Here is a 16,220-nt window from a genome sequence, read left to right as displayed (position 1 = left end):
TAAATGCTAAAATGAACAGGGTTTAGTAACCAATTTTTGTTTTGTTTTCAAGAAGTATTTTAACTTTCTGTTTTCAAGAAGTATTTTAACTTTCTGTTTTCAAGAAGTATTTTAACTTTCTGTTTTCAAGAAGTATTTTGACTTCTGCTGGTATCACATGATTTTTTCCTGATTAAGCATTCTTCACTCTACGCTGGTAGAACTCAAAAATGGGTATTTTCATAGAAACTTTTGAATTTTATGGGCAGTTCATTCTTCATGAGAAGGTTAAACCAGCAGAATCTGAATTTTACAACAGATGTGTTTTCTGCTTCTGGGCAAGTTCATTAATGATTAGTCAGTAATGCAATAGTCAGAATAGTCTAATAGTACAATAGATTCTCCCTCATATGCAAAGTGAAGATGCTTCTCTATGCTAAGCCAACTTCTTCAGCTGTTCTTCAATAATGCCTTTCTCCTTCAGATGTACTCAGAAGGAAGTGATGTTGTACCTCAGAGCAATGAAACAGCTCTTCAGTATTTCAAGAAAGCTGCTGATATGGTATGATTATCTGTAAGCTAGTAATACAGCATATGCACTAAAAAGTTGATTAGCTCAGAAATGCTGCAGATGCTTCCTTTTATGCACTTACATGTTCATATACCTACTCCCAACTTCTGTCCTGGATTTAGCCCATAATTAAACCCTGCTCATCTAAGATGTCAGAAACTGCCTCCAGTTCAGATCATGGTGCTTCATGAATCTGTGTTCAGCACAAGGAACCTAACTCTCATGAATGCTGGCATCAGTATGAAATACTATCCACCTAAATAGCCTGAAATCCTGTTAAATGTTAATTTTCATTAATTTGAAGTTGTCTGGTTGCAGAAATTGACAGTGCACTGATACTATGTTATTTTGGTCCTGTTTTGTGGTCAGTGAATAGATAATGTGTTTTGGGCTTATACCTCTCATCTCATTGGAGTGTTTGGGTTTTGGGTGTTTGTCCTTTCTGTCTCTTTGACCTATCCCTTATGGTAGCATATGTAGAGTTAAAGCATGAGTAGTCCTTCAGGAAAGATGTTTAGCATGTGAAACACAGTAGGTGTAGTTTTGAAGGGACTGTTGTAAAATAACTGCCTTCATGGTTCTTGCATTCCACAGTTAGATTGCTGTTCTGTACCTCTGTCCTGCAGTAAGGATCTCTCAATTTGTTAACTTCCTACATTCACAGAAGGTTTCTGATGTGCCCCATTGCCTGTCCTTCACTGAAGGAATACCACAGTGCATAACTTTGCAGAAGCAGTGGTCAGTAATGCAGCCCACAGGACAGCTACCAATCTGCCCTTAAAGATACTCAGAGTTCCTGTAGTTTTGAGTTTCTGTAGCATCCAGAACATCTCAAACTTGGAAAAACTAAAGATGAATAAGCTATTAATGCTCCACCTTTCTATGGGTGTGGGTTCTACATCTCATACGATGTTTTGAAACTGCACAGTAGACTTTCATAACTAGTGTTGAAAGCTTTTCTTTTTCCTGTTAATCACCTGTGTAGTTACTGAATAAGTTATCACAGATGCTGTTTTCTCCCTAAATAACTGTTACTTACTAGGAGCAATGTTACAAAACAAATCTACCTTGAGCACTGTCTGTTTTAGTCGTGTTAAAGACATCAGATTTGAAAGATGTAGCTGTAGGCTTTGCCTTCCTTTGCAGATGTGTTTTCCTGTGTTTTCAGGGTAATCCAGTTGGACAGAGTGGATTAGGAATGGCTTACCTCTATGGAAGAGGTGTTCCAGTGGTAAGCTTTTGACAGTTGTCTTTCTAATCATATGTGATTGTGTAACTTCTTGCTGTCAACAGACTTTTTCTCTGGAGGGAGATTTCTGTTACATTGAAAACTCCGTGAGGAAATCTGTAATACATAAAAAAAATTCACTATGGCATTAACAGCTATGAAACATGCTGAGTTCCCTCTAATAAGTTTGAAAGTGTTGCTGAAACTGTTAGAAATGCATAGCAGTGTGAATTTTTAGCAGTAATTTTGAACTTGGCTCTAATTTTCTTGTGAAATAAAGCAAGTCCTAACTGTCCCCATTTTGTCTTTTGTGAGAGTGGAGGAACACTTTGAAACTTTTAATTAGTTCATTTGCCTTGTTGCTTTTCCCACAAGAAGGTTTTTTGTCAAATGTTTTATATTTAGCTATGCGAAGAGATATGCAAAAGTTGAATTAGCCCGAGTTGAAGAAATAAGTTAAATAATTGTTCTAGAAACAAAACAGGGCATACATTCTGTTAGGCATAACTGTTCATAGCGATGCTATGTGTGTATGATAGCTTCGAGATGGCTACAGGCTTAAGACATGCTAATGTCATTGTAGGCAATTTCATTTTTTGTTTCCAAATTTTGATCAGGTAAATATTTTCGCACCAGAACATCTCTGTAATTTTTCTGTAATACAGATTTGTCCTTACTTACGCATGCATGCACGCATTTTTTTTTTTCTTAAATTGTGGTGTATTGCAAGGCTCTAATGACTGGACCAAATCTTCCTGCAGAACTATGAGCTAGCACTGAAGTATTTCCAGAAGGCTGCAGAACAGGGATGGGTTGATGGACAACTTCAGCTAGGTTCCATGTATTACAGTAAGTGGCATCAAAATGATAATTTGCTGGATCTAAGCATCTGTCCTTTCAGTAACTGTTCACTAGGTGGCATTAGAAGTGTGTGTGTGTGTGTATATATATATATGTATTTTATACAACTTTGCTTTTCAAGAGGAATGAATAGCAATGACTTACTCTTCCTTTTAGATGGCATTGGAGTCAAGAGAGACTATAAACAAGCTTTGAAATATTTTAACTTGGCCTCCCAGGGTGGCCACATTCTGGCTTTTTATAATCTGGCTCAGATGCATGCTACTGGCACTGGAGTGATGCGATCCTGTCATACTGCTGTTGAGGTAAGGTCACCCATTTATAAAAGTTGAATAATACTGACTTGAAAAAGGTTGGATATAACCACATCAGTTTATAGAAGAAATTTGTCTTGGCTAAAATCCACTGGTGACTGCAGAGCCAAGGCTATAAAAAGGAAAAGTGATATAGTCTCAAACTCCTTCGTACCTCTTGGGAAATTTTTTTTTTTTTATGTTGATATAGCAAGTTTGTATTTGCTTTATTAACTTTGTAGAAAATTGAATGTAATACAAAGCAAACTTTTTTATAAGTACTGAATTCTTCATTTAGACATGGGTTTAAGTGTAACAAAAAAGCTGATACTAAGAATAAATCTGAGTAAGCACCTGAATCTTGGCATGTATTTGCTGAGTAACCTGTATCTTAAAGTAAGCCTGTCTTAAGCAGTGAGTCTGTCTATCAAGTTTTACCTGTGAAATGTAATATTTTGAACAGGCTTTTGAATGTTAAAGGTTCACCTCTTGCAAAACCTAAATTTCTGAAGTTCCTGACAACCAGTTTTGTCTCAATTTTTTTTACCTCTGCAGTTGTTTAAGAACGTATGTGAACGGGGGCGTTGGTCTGAAAGACTGATGACTGCCTACAACAGCTATAAAGATGGTGATTCAAATTCTGCTGTAGTTCAATATCTTCTTCTGGCAGAACAAGGCTATGAAGTTGCACAAAGCAATGCTGCTTTCATACTTGATCAGAGTAAGGACCTGAATTTGTACTGAAAGTTGTTTTTGGAGTTGACCTGCAGTAGCCCATTTAGTAGCATGCTGTAGTGCTTGAAGACACAATTACATAGCTCTTGTCCAGTTAGAACTTCAGTGACTCTTGTCCTCTTTCCTGCTCTTCACACTGGAAAGCAGTCAGTTTTAATTTTCAACTCTAAGGATAGCTTTCTGGCCTGAAAGTTAGAATACACTAAAATTCTGACTTAAGGGATTTAAAAATGGGATAGAGAGAGAATGCTTTAGAAACTTGCACAGTGCTGAAAATTCTCTTCCATGGACTTCCTAAACACAGCCTTAACATTTTATTTTTAAATCTGTAAAGGAGGAATTGCATTAGTTTTACTTTTGGCCTTTATGGTGCATACAAGCTTACATTTCCTTTGTTCTTTATCTTGTAATGTTGTTTGTCAGCACTTTTTTTCCCTGATATTTTTTGTAACTTTACTTGTACTACTCTTGAAGCAGTAATGAAGAGCTGGGCAGTTGATTGTTAGATTTGAAAAAACTTGTCCCAGGTCTCCTGTTGCGACTAAGTGGCTAGAACTTGGATTTCTTAGAGTTTGAGGTCATAGGGAAACAACGGAAGTACAAGTGAAACTACAAAACCCAGTATCTTATCGTAAAAAAACAGTATCTTAATTTAAAAATCAGCTATTGGTGGCTGATAGACTAATCTAACATGTTGATTTCCAGTTAATGTTTTTCAAAGATGCCTTAGTGACTCATCTTTAGATAAGCTACAGCAATGACAGTCTTGGCTGGGAGTATAGAATCTTTCTGTGGGTTAATGTTTTAGATATTTCATACAGAAAATCTGTATGTCAACTGTGAAATAGTATACCTGGAATCATACTTACACTGGAAATAAGGTTATAAATCCTTTGAACTGTCTGAACTCTGATACTTCAGCAAGCTTCAATTTATGACATGAACAAGTAAAATAACCTCTGAAGTAGCTTGTAACACTGCTGTGTAAAATACGCAGTCTCTGACTGGTTAAGGAATTTAAGCCTTCATTTTACTTGACTAGTCTTGTTTTTTAGATGGTCAAACTAAAATAGCTTAAACTTTAGCCTTCTATTTGAGTGCATCTTTGTCAGAGCCTGAATTGTGTGCTCTTAAGACTTGCATCTTCTGGCATTCCTCAAGTATGCTTCAGAATCTCATAGATCAGGAATGGGAGAGACACTTGGTAAGCAATATTTCAGGGTGAAATGATACAATTTGTTCCTAGCTCTTGTGTGGGCAGATATGTGGAAAGACCATATAAATGAAAGGGTTTTTTTATAAGTTTCAGATGGGTTGAATCTTGTTTATGCTATAGCACAGATTACTTCAAGTTTTTAATTCATTTCAGCAAACTGAGTATAAGCATGGGGGTGTTCGTGGTCTTGTGTGCATATACTGTGTTCCTATTTAATGGAATTACTTTCTTCTCTAGAAGAAGCTAGCATAGTAGGAGAAAATGAAACCTATCCTCGAGCTTTGCTTCACTGGAATAGAGCAGCTTCTCAAGGTATGTCCATACCTCACAATTACAATTAATTTCTTTTTAGTAGAGCCATTAATGTTTGATTTCTGTTTTTTATGAAACAGGAAAGGAGGGAAAGCTTACCTCCTTCTGTTCAACATTAGTTATATTCTGCATAAGGTAGTTACTGTTCTTCGTTCCACCGTTAGCTATAATGTCATTGCAGTATGCTTACAGTTCTGAGCCATTCTGAGATGCTGAAGATTAAAAGGGCTAAACCACAAATGTATGGTGTGTTTCTTTGTCATTCCATATGGAATTATAGAGTAGTGTTAAACAGCATTAGAAATGTTTACACTGACTTTTCTAAAAATAAATCCACTTGGAAAAATAGAAATAAAATGCCCTTTAAGATTTTGGTACTTGTCATCATTTATAAGAAATGCAGTTTCCTATTCAAAGCAAGCAAAGCTCAGTGATGAAGAACGCAGTCTTGATGTCCAACCAACCCAAGTTTAAACTCTGGTGCTTGTGATCCTATCCCAGAATCATTAAATATCTCAGTGTGAGGTCTCTAACTTTCATATGGGTGCATCTACCTTAAGGTCTCTCTACTAGCTTTTACTACTAGTGTATCGTGCAAATGGAGCTTAAGAGTTTTGTCTGAAAATCTTCAGACCTACTTGGCTTTTAGTAGAAAGTTAGAAACTGAGAGGATGGAATGGTTAAGTATTCAGTTTACATACCTCATCATCATTTGTTATGTCTTTGCTTTTATTTTTCAAGTTTTCAGTGTCTATGTTGTAAAAATAAAGTTGACACCCTTAATGATCATATACCAAATGAAAAGTTTTTTTCTGTAATAAGTGACTATGAACAACATGATACAGGTTTTCAACTGATGCCATTAAATAACAATAATTGGTAAGATTACTGGGAAAAGGACTTTTCGGAAAATAAAATTCAGTTGCATTTTGGTTAGCTTAAACCTAATTTAAAAAAACAAAAAAGCAAGCACCAACAACCACACAAAAAACAAATGAACAAAAAAGCTGTTTATGTGAGGGAGGAAAAAGGGAAACTGTTTATGCAAATTGTAGAAAGTAATATTAAAACCATTATTGCATCTTCATGTGAAACTAAAAGGCTTTCTTTGCTTAGCTGTTTTCTTCTGTTGTTTTTTCTTGATTTATAGGATATACTGTTGCAAGAATTAAACTCGGTGATTACCATTTTTATGGTTTTGGTACTGATGTTGATTATGAAACTGCATTTATTCACTACCGGCTGGCATCAGAGCAACAGCACAGTGCCCAAGCAATGTTTAATCTGGGCTACATGCATGAGAAGGGATTGGGTATCAAGCAGGTGAGTAAGATATAGTCTGCTTCATTACAGTGCATTTACTAATACTAGATTAAGTCCATAACCATAACTAGGCTTTGGGCACTCTATAACCACTTAGCAGGATTTAACATGTCCCCCAGTACATTCTCCAATAGGAAACTGATAAGTATATCCACACTTACCTCTGTGAACAAATGAGGCGTAGGCAGGGGAAAAAACTATTTGCCCAAAACTGTGAAGATTGGCAAAGAATGCCCCATACTTGAGTAATACTTTCAAGACTTTGAGGTATAATGAAATGAATGCAAATCAGTTCAGAGTATTTTAATACAAGAGTGTTCTTATCCTCTGAAACACTGGTTAATTTGTTTTCTATATCATGACATTTTGAAGACAAGTTCTGTGCATCTTCAAGTAGCAAACCATAAACACCAACAACTGTGATTATTAGCTATGGTTTTTCAGATTAGGCTAGGCCACAATTTGCCTTACAAACTACATTGCGTAAAAGAAGGCAGTATATCTGGTTCTCTGAAGAAGCCTGTGGTGTATTGCTGTCCATGAGTTAACTAAAACTTAAGGAATCCAGAGCAACATGTTCTTGTATGTGTCAAAATATTGTAATTAGTAATTGCATACCAATTTTGAGCAGCCTACCTTACCTTAATGTGTGATTAACTCATGCAATTAATGTATTAATTTAGTAATATCTTCTGGGTTACTGGCAACTGTAAGAAATGGTTTAATTTTCCTTATTTTCAGTGAGCTTCAATGTTTGATTTTTGTCTAGGTATGCGCCTTTTAAGTGTTCTGTGGGTCTATTAAAAGACCGGTTTTTGCTTCTTGTCCCCTAAATTCTTGACAGAAGGTCAGAACAGTGAAGGGCAAGGTCAGTGTGTTACTTTGGCAGCAGCAAGCAATCAATATTTGAAAATGCTTACTGACTTAGCTGTCGAAGCGACAATACAGTACACAAAGAGCATTATTTCTAAAGCTTATCTTCAAATTTTATTTTAGGACTGTTTTCTCGTAACTGAATCCTCAAAATTAATTAACTTCTGAAAATCAGCCTGCAGCTAAAATCAACAGTGCTAAAGTTGGGAGGTTTTCTTTTAGGGGGGGAGAAAAAAAAAAAAAGTCTTTGCAGACACGGACATGTTTTATTTCTTCTGCCTTGAAAACAACCCAATTTAAAGCATGTAATAAAAACTTTGAAGATGTTACTACATCATGTTCAGCATAACTGCTAAGAAGGTGAGAAAAATGAGTGCTAATGCTGTAATTTGCACAGAGTATTCTCTCCAACCTGAAGCAGAGATGGCTACACATAGACAGCTGAAATAAGTACACAAGAGCTCACAGTGACCATATGCAACCTTGCTGTATGCAGACGAGTAATACTTTCTTCTCATACAGATCCGTTATGGAAGGAAGAGTTGAACTGAAAGGAAATGGAGACAGTTAATACAGGTGTGGGAGAGAAGCACTGAGAATGTCTAAGCAAGGAAATCCTGTGTATAAAAACCAGTCTTAGGAATTCTGGATATGTAATATCTTTGCTTGCTGTGTTCTAAAATTTTACAACTGTAAGATGTGAGGATGGAGGTTTAGGGCTGACCAGATAAGACTAAACTGGTGCTGGGTTAGGGTATTCTGAAAAAGGCTAAGGCTGGGTTTTGAATGTAGCAAAAGAATATTTGACTTTCCTTTCCCAGAATGGAAACTGCTGAATTTTGAGCAAGACTGAAAATGACTGATAGTTAAATCATGCTTTCTGATTGTAGCAGGTGATGTCTACCACTGAAGTCTGCTCTTCCACTAGAGGCCTATGGAAGAGATGTATAAAGATTTTAGCACTATAGTGTCTAATGAATTGGGGATTTAGTCTGTTGAAGAGGGGGATGTGTACTCTTACTCTCTCCCTGTCTATGTTCACGTCATTAAGATTGCAAACACTCCAAAGTTGGGGAGAATGATCCAATGAGGTGGCCTGCACAAATTCAGTTCAGGTTACTGTTGGTGCTGGATAATCCTGAATAAATATGGTATTTCTTACTGTTTTTTTTCCAAACAGCTTTTGCCTTATTCTCTCTTATTGAATAAATAGTCTTTCTTACATTTAGGATTCTATTCTATATTTCCTGTACATAGATGGTTTTCAGACTCATACCAGATCAAAGCCAAATATTAAGACTCTTCAGAAATGTCACACATGTACACTGTTACTCACTTTTCATAGATTTAATGTTGTCCAATTCCAGAGCCTGCCTATCAGAATGAAGACTGTTTCCATAAGTTTCCATGTTCAAAATAAGAACAAATTGATTTTCTCATGGTCTTCTCTTAAGATTTGGCATGGTATTTCAGTGGTATTTGTGTTTTGAGCTCAGACTCCTACAGCTCTCACTTGTCTGTCAAGTGAGAGTGGAGAATGTATAAGCAGAATGAAGTGCTTGCTAATTAGAAATTAAAATAAGCCATGATTTAGGATCAGCTTCTACACTGATACTAGCACAGTACAAAGGAGGTAAGAAAACTCTTTTAAATAGTTATACAAAAGACAGACTTTCCAGGCTCAAGAAGTATTCACAATTGTTCTATTGAATTAAAATACTAAAATGTGAGCTAGCATATCTCATTCACATAATGTGTTGAATTTCATACTGTTATTTCCACATGTGTTATGGAACTAAGATTTGCTGTATCAATGAGCAGAAAATCTTTATGGTATTTCACAATCAATAGAATTATAAAATGAACATGTGGCATGAATTCCTGGAGATTTCTCTTATTTCAAGTGTCCAACTTGGAACACTTCCAGAGTTAAGTCTTGCACAGGTCTGTCCTTCACATCACTGAGTGAACATAGGCGATTTGTATCCAAGTATCCTAACGTTGCCCAGTATGTATCTGAAGCAGAGCCAAAAAAAGCACAAACAAGGAATGGTAAACTATTCAGGTACACATATCCCCTGTTCTTGCTACAGTCACCTTCTTGTTCCAACTACCGCAGAAGAGAACACTAATTAAGGCTGCTCTTAAAGTTGCTGGCTGTTCATGCTTGTCCTTTTGCCAGGCCACCCTCCCTAGTGCAGGTTATGTCTGTTTTGGATGAGTAGCAGCATCTAATTTGGGAGTGTGTGCAGAAATGGTTAGAAGCTATACTATCCAGCAGGCAATCTGTAGTAGAACTGGGAGGAGTTACTACTATATACTCCTCTGACTTGTGTTTTCTTAGTCTTTTGTGGTAGGTGTGGCATTGGAGATGTTAGAGTGTACTAGAATTATCTAAATATGTGCCTTAGTTTACAGTGCTTGGGTTGAATACATAAACACTAATCTCTTTGTGAGCTTCAATTCTAGTATCAGTTACGATAGCTTTATCCTCAGATCGAAGCTTCCCTTATCTATTCAAAGGTGAACACCCCTCTGAAAAAAAAGGAAGTTTTACTGAATGGTTTTCGTTTAACTTGTCCAAAAAACTTGTATTCAAATGACAGTATACATATAGCTAATAGAAAAAGCTCTATGTTTTATGGTTAGTTTTTCAAGTTCTTCAGAACTGAGCTTTGTATTTTCTTAACTTTAGGATATTCATCTTGCAAAACGATTCTATGACATGGCAGCTGAAGCAAGCCCAGATGCTCAGGTTCCAGTCTTCCTAGCACTTTGCAAACTTGGAGTAATTTATTCCTTGCAGTATGTACGAGAAATCAATGTAAGTAATGCAGAATTAAAAGGCAAAGCAACAAATGTGTATTCTGTTTTTAAAAAAAGCTTTGAGTTGTAATCTTACTTAAATAGAAATCTTACTTGAGCCTTCTGAAAACTTAGTATAGATGTGGTTTATGTTGCTGTGTATTAAAGTTACTGAAGCTGATTCCTATTTCTTATTTGTGTAACTGTGTGAAACTGAAATGTGCACAGCCAGTGCTCCTCTGTGCTGTTCTTCCCTTGAAGAGAATTTCCCTAACCCGTTTGACTGTTCTTATCCATAACCATCTGTTGTCAAAATTAAGCAGATTATTATGATGATGTAATCGCTGTTCAGGAAAAAAAGAAACATTTTTTGTAGTCCTAAATCTCATGCTACTTTATATTCAGCTGTAACAATCCCATTTGAGTTGTGTTTCGTTTCTATGGGGAAAAAGATACTGTTTGTATTAGATTAGCTAGCTATTGTGCAGGGTTTCTGCTGAGCGATGGCACTGAAAAAAATATTTGCCTGGAACTTAGGTGAGGTCTTTCCATATAGTGTCTGAAACTTTTCTCAGTATTCTGACATCTTACTGCCTTTTCGATTACTTAATATGGTATGGAAGTTATTACCACTTAGAGCAAATGCAAGTTCAGGCAGTCCAGTTAAGTTTGACAAAATTTAATAGCCTTGAGACTGAGGACTTTCAGGAGTGGACAGTTGAAATACTCTAAAGCAATTGAGCAGATGCCCATGTAGCACTTGAAGAAGCTAGTATGCAGAATGTGGATATTCCAAGTTTTAAGTCTGCTGATGGAGACTTAAATTGACAATGACGTTATAGTACCATCAGATACAGTAGTGAAGCATAAAGTGCGTGTTGGCTAATGCTTATGCAAATGGGAGTCTGATAAAAGGCAGTTCAGTCAAAACCAACAGTAAGTTACTTTAACTTCCCTGTACCTTATCTGCACAAATCTCAGCACTGTATCACATAAGTATCCTGGGGCTTAATGTTCTGTCATTCATGGTAGTCTGCTGATGGCTTCCAATTTGGTGGGACTGACCAATTCACTGCCTCTATATATGTGGTACTTGCTTCTCTTTCTTTAAGACAATGAGTATGGTCGCATACCTCATTCTGATTCAAATTGTGTACTTTAATGCTTTGTATGTGAAAGCCACAAAGCTATATATATCGAGAACCTTCATCTCTAGAACAGGAAGTAGAATAGCTCATGCTATACAGCATGGCTCTTAATGACATTTAGTTCCTGGAAATTAAGAATGTCACTGATGTGATACTATTTTTTTCAGAGAGGAAAAGAGCTCCTGAAGTTTTAAAACTGGTCCTTGTAACATTTTTCATGTACAAGTCAAATTTAAAATCAAAGTAACTTCCCATTCTTGCTCTTTGACATGATGATGTGGACTTCTCTTTTCTTAGATAAGGGAGATATTCTCACATATTGATATGGACCAACTGCTGGGGCCTGAGTGGGACCTTTACCTTATGACCATCATCGCCTTGCTTCTGGGAACAATTATAGCTTACAGACAAAGGCAACATCAGGCAATTCCCAGACCAGCAGGACTGCGGCCAGCTGTGCCTCAACAAGAACCACCACCAGAGCATCAACCACCACAATAGCAACGATAGCCTCAGTGAAAGAACTGGATTTTTCCTAAAGGAACAATTTTTGTTGTGATTTAGGACTTCGGATCAATGGTCCCTCCCCCAAAAGAGGCGCAAAGAGGTTTAAAAAAAAGAAAGTCTGAAAGCTGCTTAGAATGATGCCTTTTTTTCAGGGAAAAGAAAATTCTTTTGAAACTGATTTGAATGTTATTTCAGTGCCAATGGAATAACACTATGGCTTTTTTCATGGAAACACGAGTGCTACTACAAGAATGTTGCCTGCTGTATCTAGTTCCTCTTTATTCAGAGTCCTTTTCATCTCCTAGAGAGAGCAGAAAGCTAGCATTAGAAGGTTTTTGCCTGCTTGATAGCAGTTGCCCTATATAAAAGTAATAATAATTTTATGGCCAATATAAGTTCAAAAAGCTGAAATATTCAAACTCTAAAAAGGCTAGAGCTGTATAAACTTATATTCTGATTGGCATCCCAAGTATTTCTACAATCCTTACTTCGTTATTTCTTAGTGTTTCTTACACTTTGGTCTTTCGTGCTGTCTTGGATGGTTTAACATGGATTATTTATAAAGTCTAAAACTAAACCAGCAAACATGCCACTCTCCATTTGTGCTTTCTTTTGTTTTCAGTATTTTCCTCCATTCCCTTTAAACTAGACAGTTCTCAGCAGACGGTATGTAGCCCAGGAGGTGGATTTGGACAGATGGGGACTGTAAAGCTCATCAATTGAAAACTATCCACACAGTGCCCGGATCTTGCATACTTTTTTGAAGCCTGTGTACTTTGCAATACTTCATGGCATAAAACCAAATTGGTAGTGTTCCTAAATTATTCACATTTTCTCTTAGAAAGAGACTGAGTCTAGATTGCAGAAAGCACCAGTATTATTGTGGACACTGAAGAAAGGACAGAGCCAGAAATCTCAGTGAGTTAGCTTACCTTTTTGTTTGCTTTTAGAGGTGGAAGTTCTGTATTTAATTTTCAACAATCCTGTAAGTGATCTGCATTGTAAGAAAAACGTGTGTGGTATCTCATGCATGCATCTGTTTAGTGCATCTACAAAAAAGGGCCCCAAAGATGCATACTCTCTGCAAAAGGGCATGGGCTTATGCCAGTGATGCTGCTCCAAAGTTTGGCTGACTGATAAAAATCGTATGTCAGGTTACAGCAGTGCTCTGGCTCTCACCAGCTTCTCTTGCACCTGGCATATGTGAGAAAGTCAAAATAACATCTCTGGCTGTGCTATCTTGAGGATCCCTTGTAACAAGAAAATCCAAAGAGAAAGAAGACTAATATTTTATGGTTTCTTGATACCACCAGGTCAGTGCAAAGGCCTTTTAATGAGCGTGAAGACTACAACCTGTGGACTGATGTTTTTAGACTGCAAGAGGAATCTTCATTTAGTAATGATTTTCATTTAACATAATTTCAGGGGTTGGGGGTGGGAAGCAGTGGGGGAGTATCTTAGAGGCAAGAAATGCCCAAATTTCTGTTCTTATTTACCAATGGTAGTTAAATATTTGTTTCTGTACTAGCATTAAACCCTCTAAATATACTGTCTTAAAGCTGAATGAAATACAAACAAGGAGGCTTTAGCTGCTTTCTGACAAAAGCTGTTGCATTTAAAGGGTTAAGGGCTTCCTTTCATGCAAATCTTTTTTCCAGTGGATTGGCAGCAACATATCAATATGCTTTACTTAGAAGTGAGATTTTTGGTATGGTTTCATACTTACTGCATTTGTAAGGCAACTGTTGCACAATATATCTCTAGTTTGGGAAAGATGATAAGCAATCCACTCTTGTAAACCGAAATGTCATGGATGACTAGTATTAAAACATAGGTAGAACTTTTCAGTACTTCAAAATGCTTATGCTGGTTATGTGAAGACAAATCTTTCATTTTAGTTTGGAGGGTTGCAGCATGTGGTAGAGGAATGTCTTGTTCAGTCTTAATCACCATTAGCAGATGGAACAGTATTGAACTTAAATGTAGTGTCTAAAATGTACAGCACTCCTCAGCTGCATTTCTAAGGTATCTGTGACTTCTGGACACTCCCTCTGAAGTATTTTTTGCCTCTGTCACTTAATAGCTCTTTTCAGCTTGGCATGAATAAATTAAAGATTACATGAAAAATGTTTTTCAGTTAAATACCATTGGTTCATTGGTATTGGTCTCTGAGGATGTTGAACAGTTTTGTTACTGCATTATTAAAATGTTTTGGTTGCTTGATCTATTAGAACTAAATTCTAAAAGCTCTATCCTATTTGCATGAGAATCTCTCAGCATTGCTGCTATGTGACCATCTTATAGCTGACTGAACCTGATGCATTTTTACATCCAAGAAATCACCAGAAGAAAATGTTTGAAGATCAGCAAGTTATTTCACTTTAACTGTTTTTTGAAGAAGCAATAAGGAAGTCTTTCTCCTGCTTTTTTTCCTTCCACCAAATTACTACTACTAACTTTTTCAGATGACATTCATTTGAATGAAGTGGTAGTAGTAGAAAGGTACTTAAATAAGTAACGATGAGTTAACTCAGGGATTAAAGAAATGAGTAAGTTTTCTAAATCAGTTGTCTACAACATGACTTAAGCTTTTGTGACAATCCCTTACTACTCTGTTCTGAAACTTGTATTTTGAGGGAAGTATATTTAACTCTTACTAGCAATATGTTTCTTGTGCACTCAGTTTATCAAGCAGCTTTTTTCCGAAAGGAGCTGGGTTGCTCAGTTTACTGCAGTGAAGTACTATTCCCTTTTGGTAGCACACAGATTGTCTTACAGTTTATATGCAGGAGTATTTTAGAAGGGAAGCTTGATTTAAGAGAAGCCTTTCTGGGAACGTTCATCATGCTTTGAATGGTAAATTTGTATTTCTTGTCTGTAGTAATATAGGCCAGAGCCTCTCTGTTTGACCTTCCCAGACACATGCTCTTCTCTCCCTGCACAGAGAATGGAACTACAGAACAGTAACTTGTCAGTGGGAGTTTTACATGTAGGAAAACTGTGGAAAGATATGGGGGAAAACATTGTTCTGCATCTCAAAGTATTAATCAAACACACTAGCTGTTCTTCCTGGCTGAAAGAAAGGCTGAACTGTTGAGAAACAGGATTCTAGTTCATCAGTCTGGTGAAACTTGTCCCAGAGCTGTCTGTTGAAATAATTTTCCTTGCTTTATATTGTCCATCATGGGACAATGTAAGAGAAGATCAGGCCTTTGATACAAACATCCCAATGAGACTCTTATGACACAGGTTTACTCACTTTTTTTAGTCATCTTCCATAAGTCAGCTGAAATTCCCCAACCTATCAAATGTGATTCTTTTGGAGAAGAACAATAAAACACAGATTGTGAAAGGACTTTTAAGACTATGCATTATCTAGTTTCCACCTATTATATGCTAGTTTTGGCCTATAAAAAGGGATCACACCTTTGCAAGTTGCTTCCTTTTTAGATAGGCAACAATAAACTGAAATTCTATTTTTGTTTCAGAGAATATTAAACTAAAAAGACTTAGTTTGATTTGAACTACTGCAGATGCATATGGCAAATAGGGAGTATTGGGGGGAACCCTTTGTTTTTTATCAGCTGCAGTTCTTTAAAGGGTCTTGTAGGAGTTTTGTAAATTTATTTTGTATTTAAAATCAGTATAAAGGCTGGTCAAATGTAATATAATTGTGTAAACAAATTCTGTTAATAGAAAGATGTACAGATTCATTTTGTACTGTATCTTTAATCTTGTGAAATAAAGATACCACCTGTGTGGTTACCCTCAGTGTTCACAGTGGTTATGATAACAGAGGATGTCAACTGTTAGTCATATGTACTGATATATGCCATTGCTCAATGCATCCCTTCCTCTAAGGATACTCACACTTTTCACTTCTATTCCTTTTCACAAAAATAAATCTGTTGATTTAGGAGGAGCATAGAAAGGAGAATAGAAAAGTATGCATTGTATCTACAGTTGTGCTAGAAACTTGCCCTCTGTGTGTGTGAGCCTTTCTTCACTGTATACAGCATCTGTATGTGTGTGGCAGACACAGAACTGCTCTGTGATTTGAGAATAGTGACCAGTAACCTTAGGATTACTGTTGCGTTTTCAATACTAATACGGGCATAATACAGTGACTAGAAACAGTTACTGGGGGAAGGACTACTCCAAGCTGACAAGTCTGCTTGCTTTTCAGGCCTTTCTCAACCCACTCATCCTTTCAGGCTCCACCTCTTGAGACTGAGTCCTCCCTCATAAATGTATTATGTTGGCTTGCTTTCCAATGTCCTTATTAATTTGGAAGAAAACAATTATGGAGAAGGAAAGTGAGGGAGCAATGATAATGGCTATGGAAAGCATCAATAGGTAAACTGTCTCA

At 36.7% G+C, this 16,220-nt stretch overlaps 1 protein-coding gene across 7 annotated transcripts in view; it reads left to right on the top strand.

Moving 5' to 3' along the window:
• Nucleotides 1-15,616, top strand: part of SEL1L (SEL1L adaptor subunit of SYVN1 ubiquitin ligase) — a 35,626-nt gene extending 20,010 nt beyond the window's left edge. For 3 of the 7 annotated variants that reach the window (XM_074824872.1, XM_074824870.1, XM_074824873.1), the window contains 9 exons: nt 464-541; nt 1,719-1,781; nt 2,540-2,627; nt 2,796-2,944; nt 3,488-3,653; nt 5,121-5,195; nt 6,346-6,518; nt 10,087-10,215; nt 11,642-15,616. In XM_074824872.1, coding sequence (XP_074680973.1) covers nt 464-541; nt 1,719-1,781; nt 2,540-2,627; nt 2,796-2,944; nt 3,488-3,653; nt 5,121-5,195; nt 6,346-6,518; nt 10,087-10,215; nt 11,642-11,845 — 1,125 coding nt within the window. In that variant the 3' untranslated portion in view covers nt 11,846-15,616. The other 4 variants (XM_074824871.1, XM_074824874.1, XM_074824875.1 and 1 more) reach the window with 4 other exon arrangements.
• Nucleotides 15,617-16,220: the final 604 nt, after the last annotated feature.

The sequence above is a fragment of the Strix aluco genome, chromosome 4 (assembly GCF_031877795.1).
Source record: "Strix aluco isolate bStrAlu1 chromosome 4, bStrAlu1.hap1, whole genome shotgun sequence".
Lineage (NCBI taxonomy): Eukaryota > Metazoa > Chordata > Aves > Strigiformes > Strigidae > Strix > Strix aluco.
Note: the sequence above shows the minus strand (reverse complement) of the source record. Positions and strands in the feature narration are given on the sequence as shown.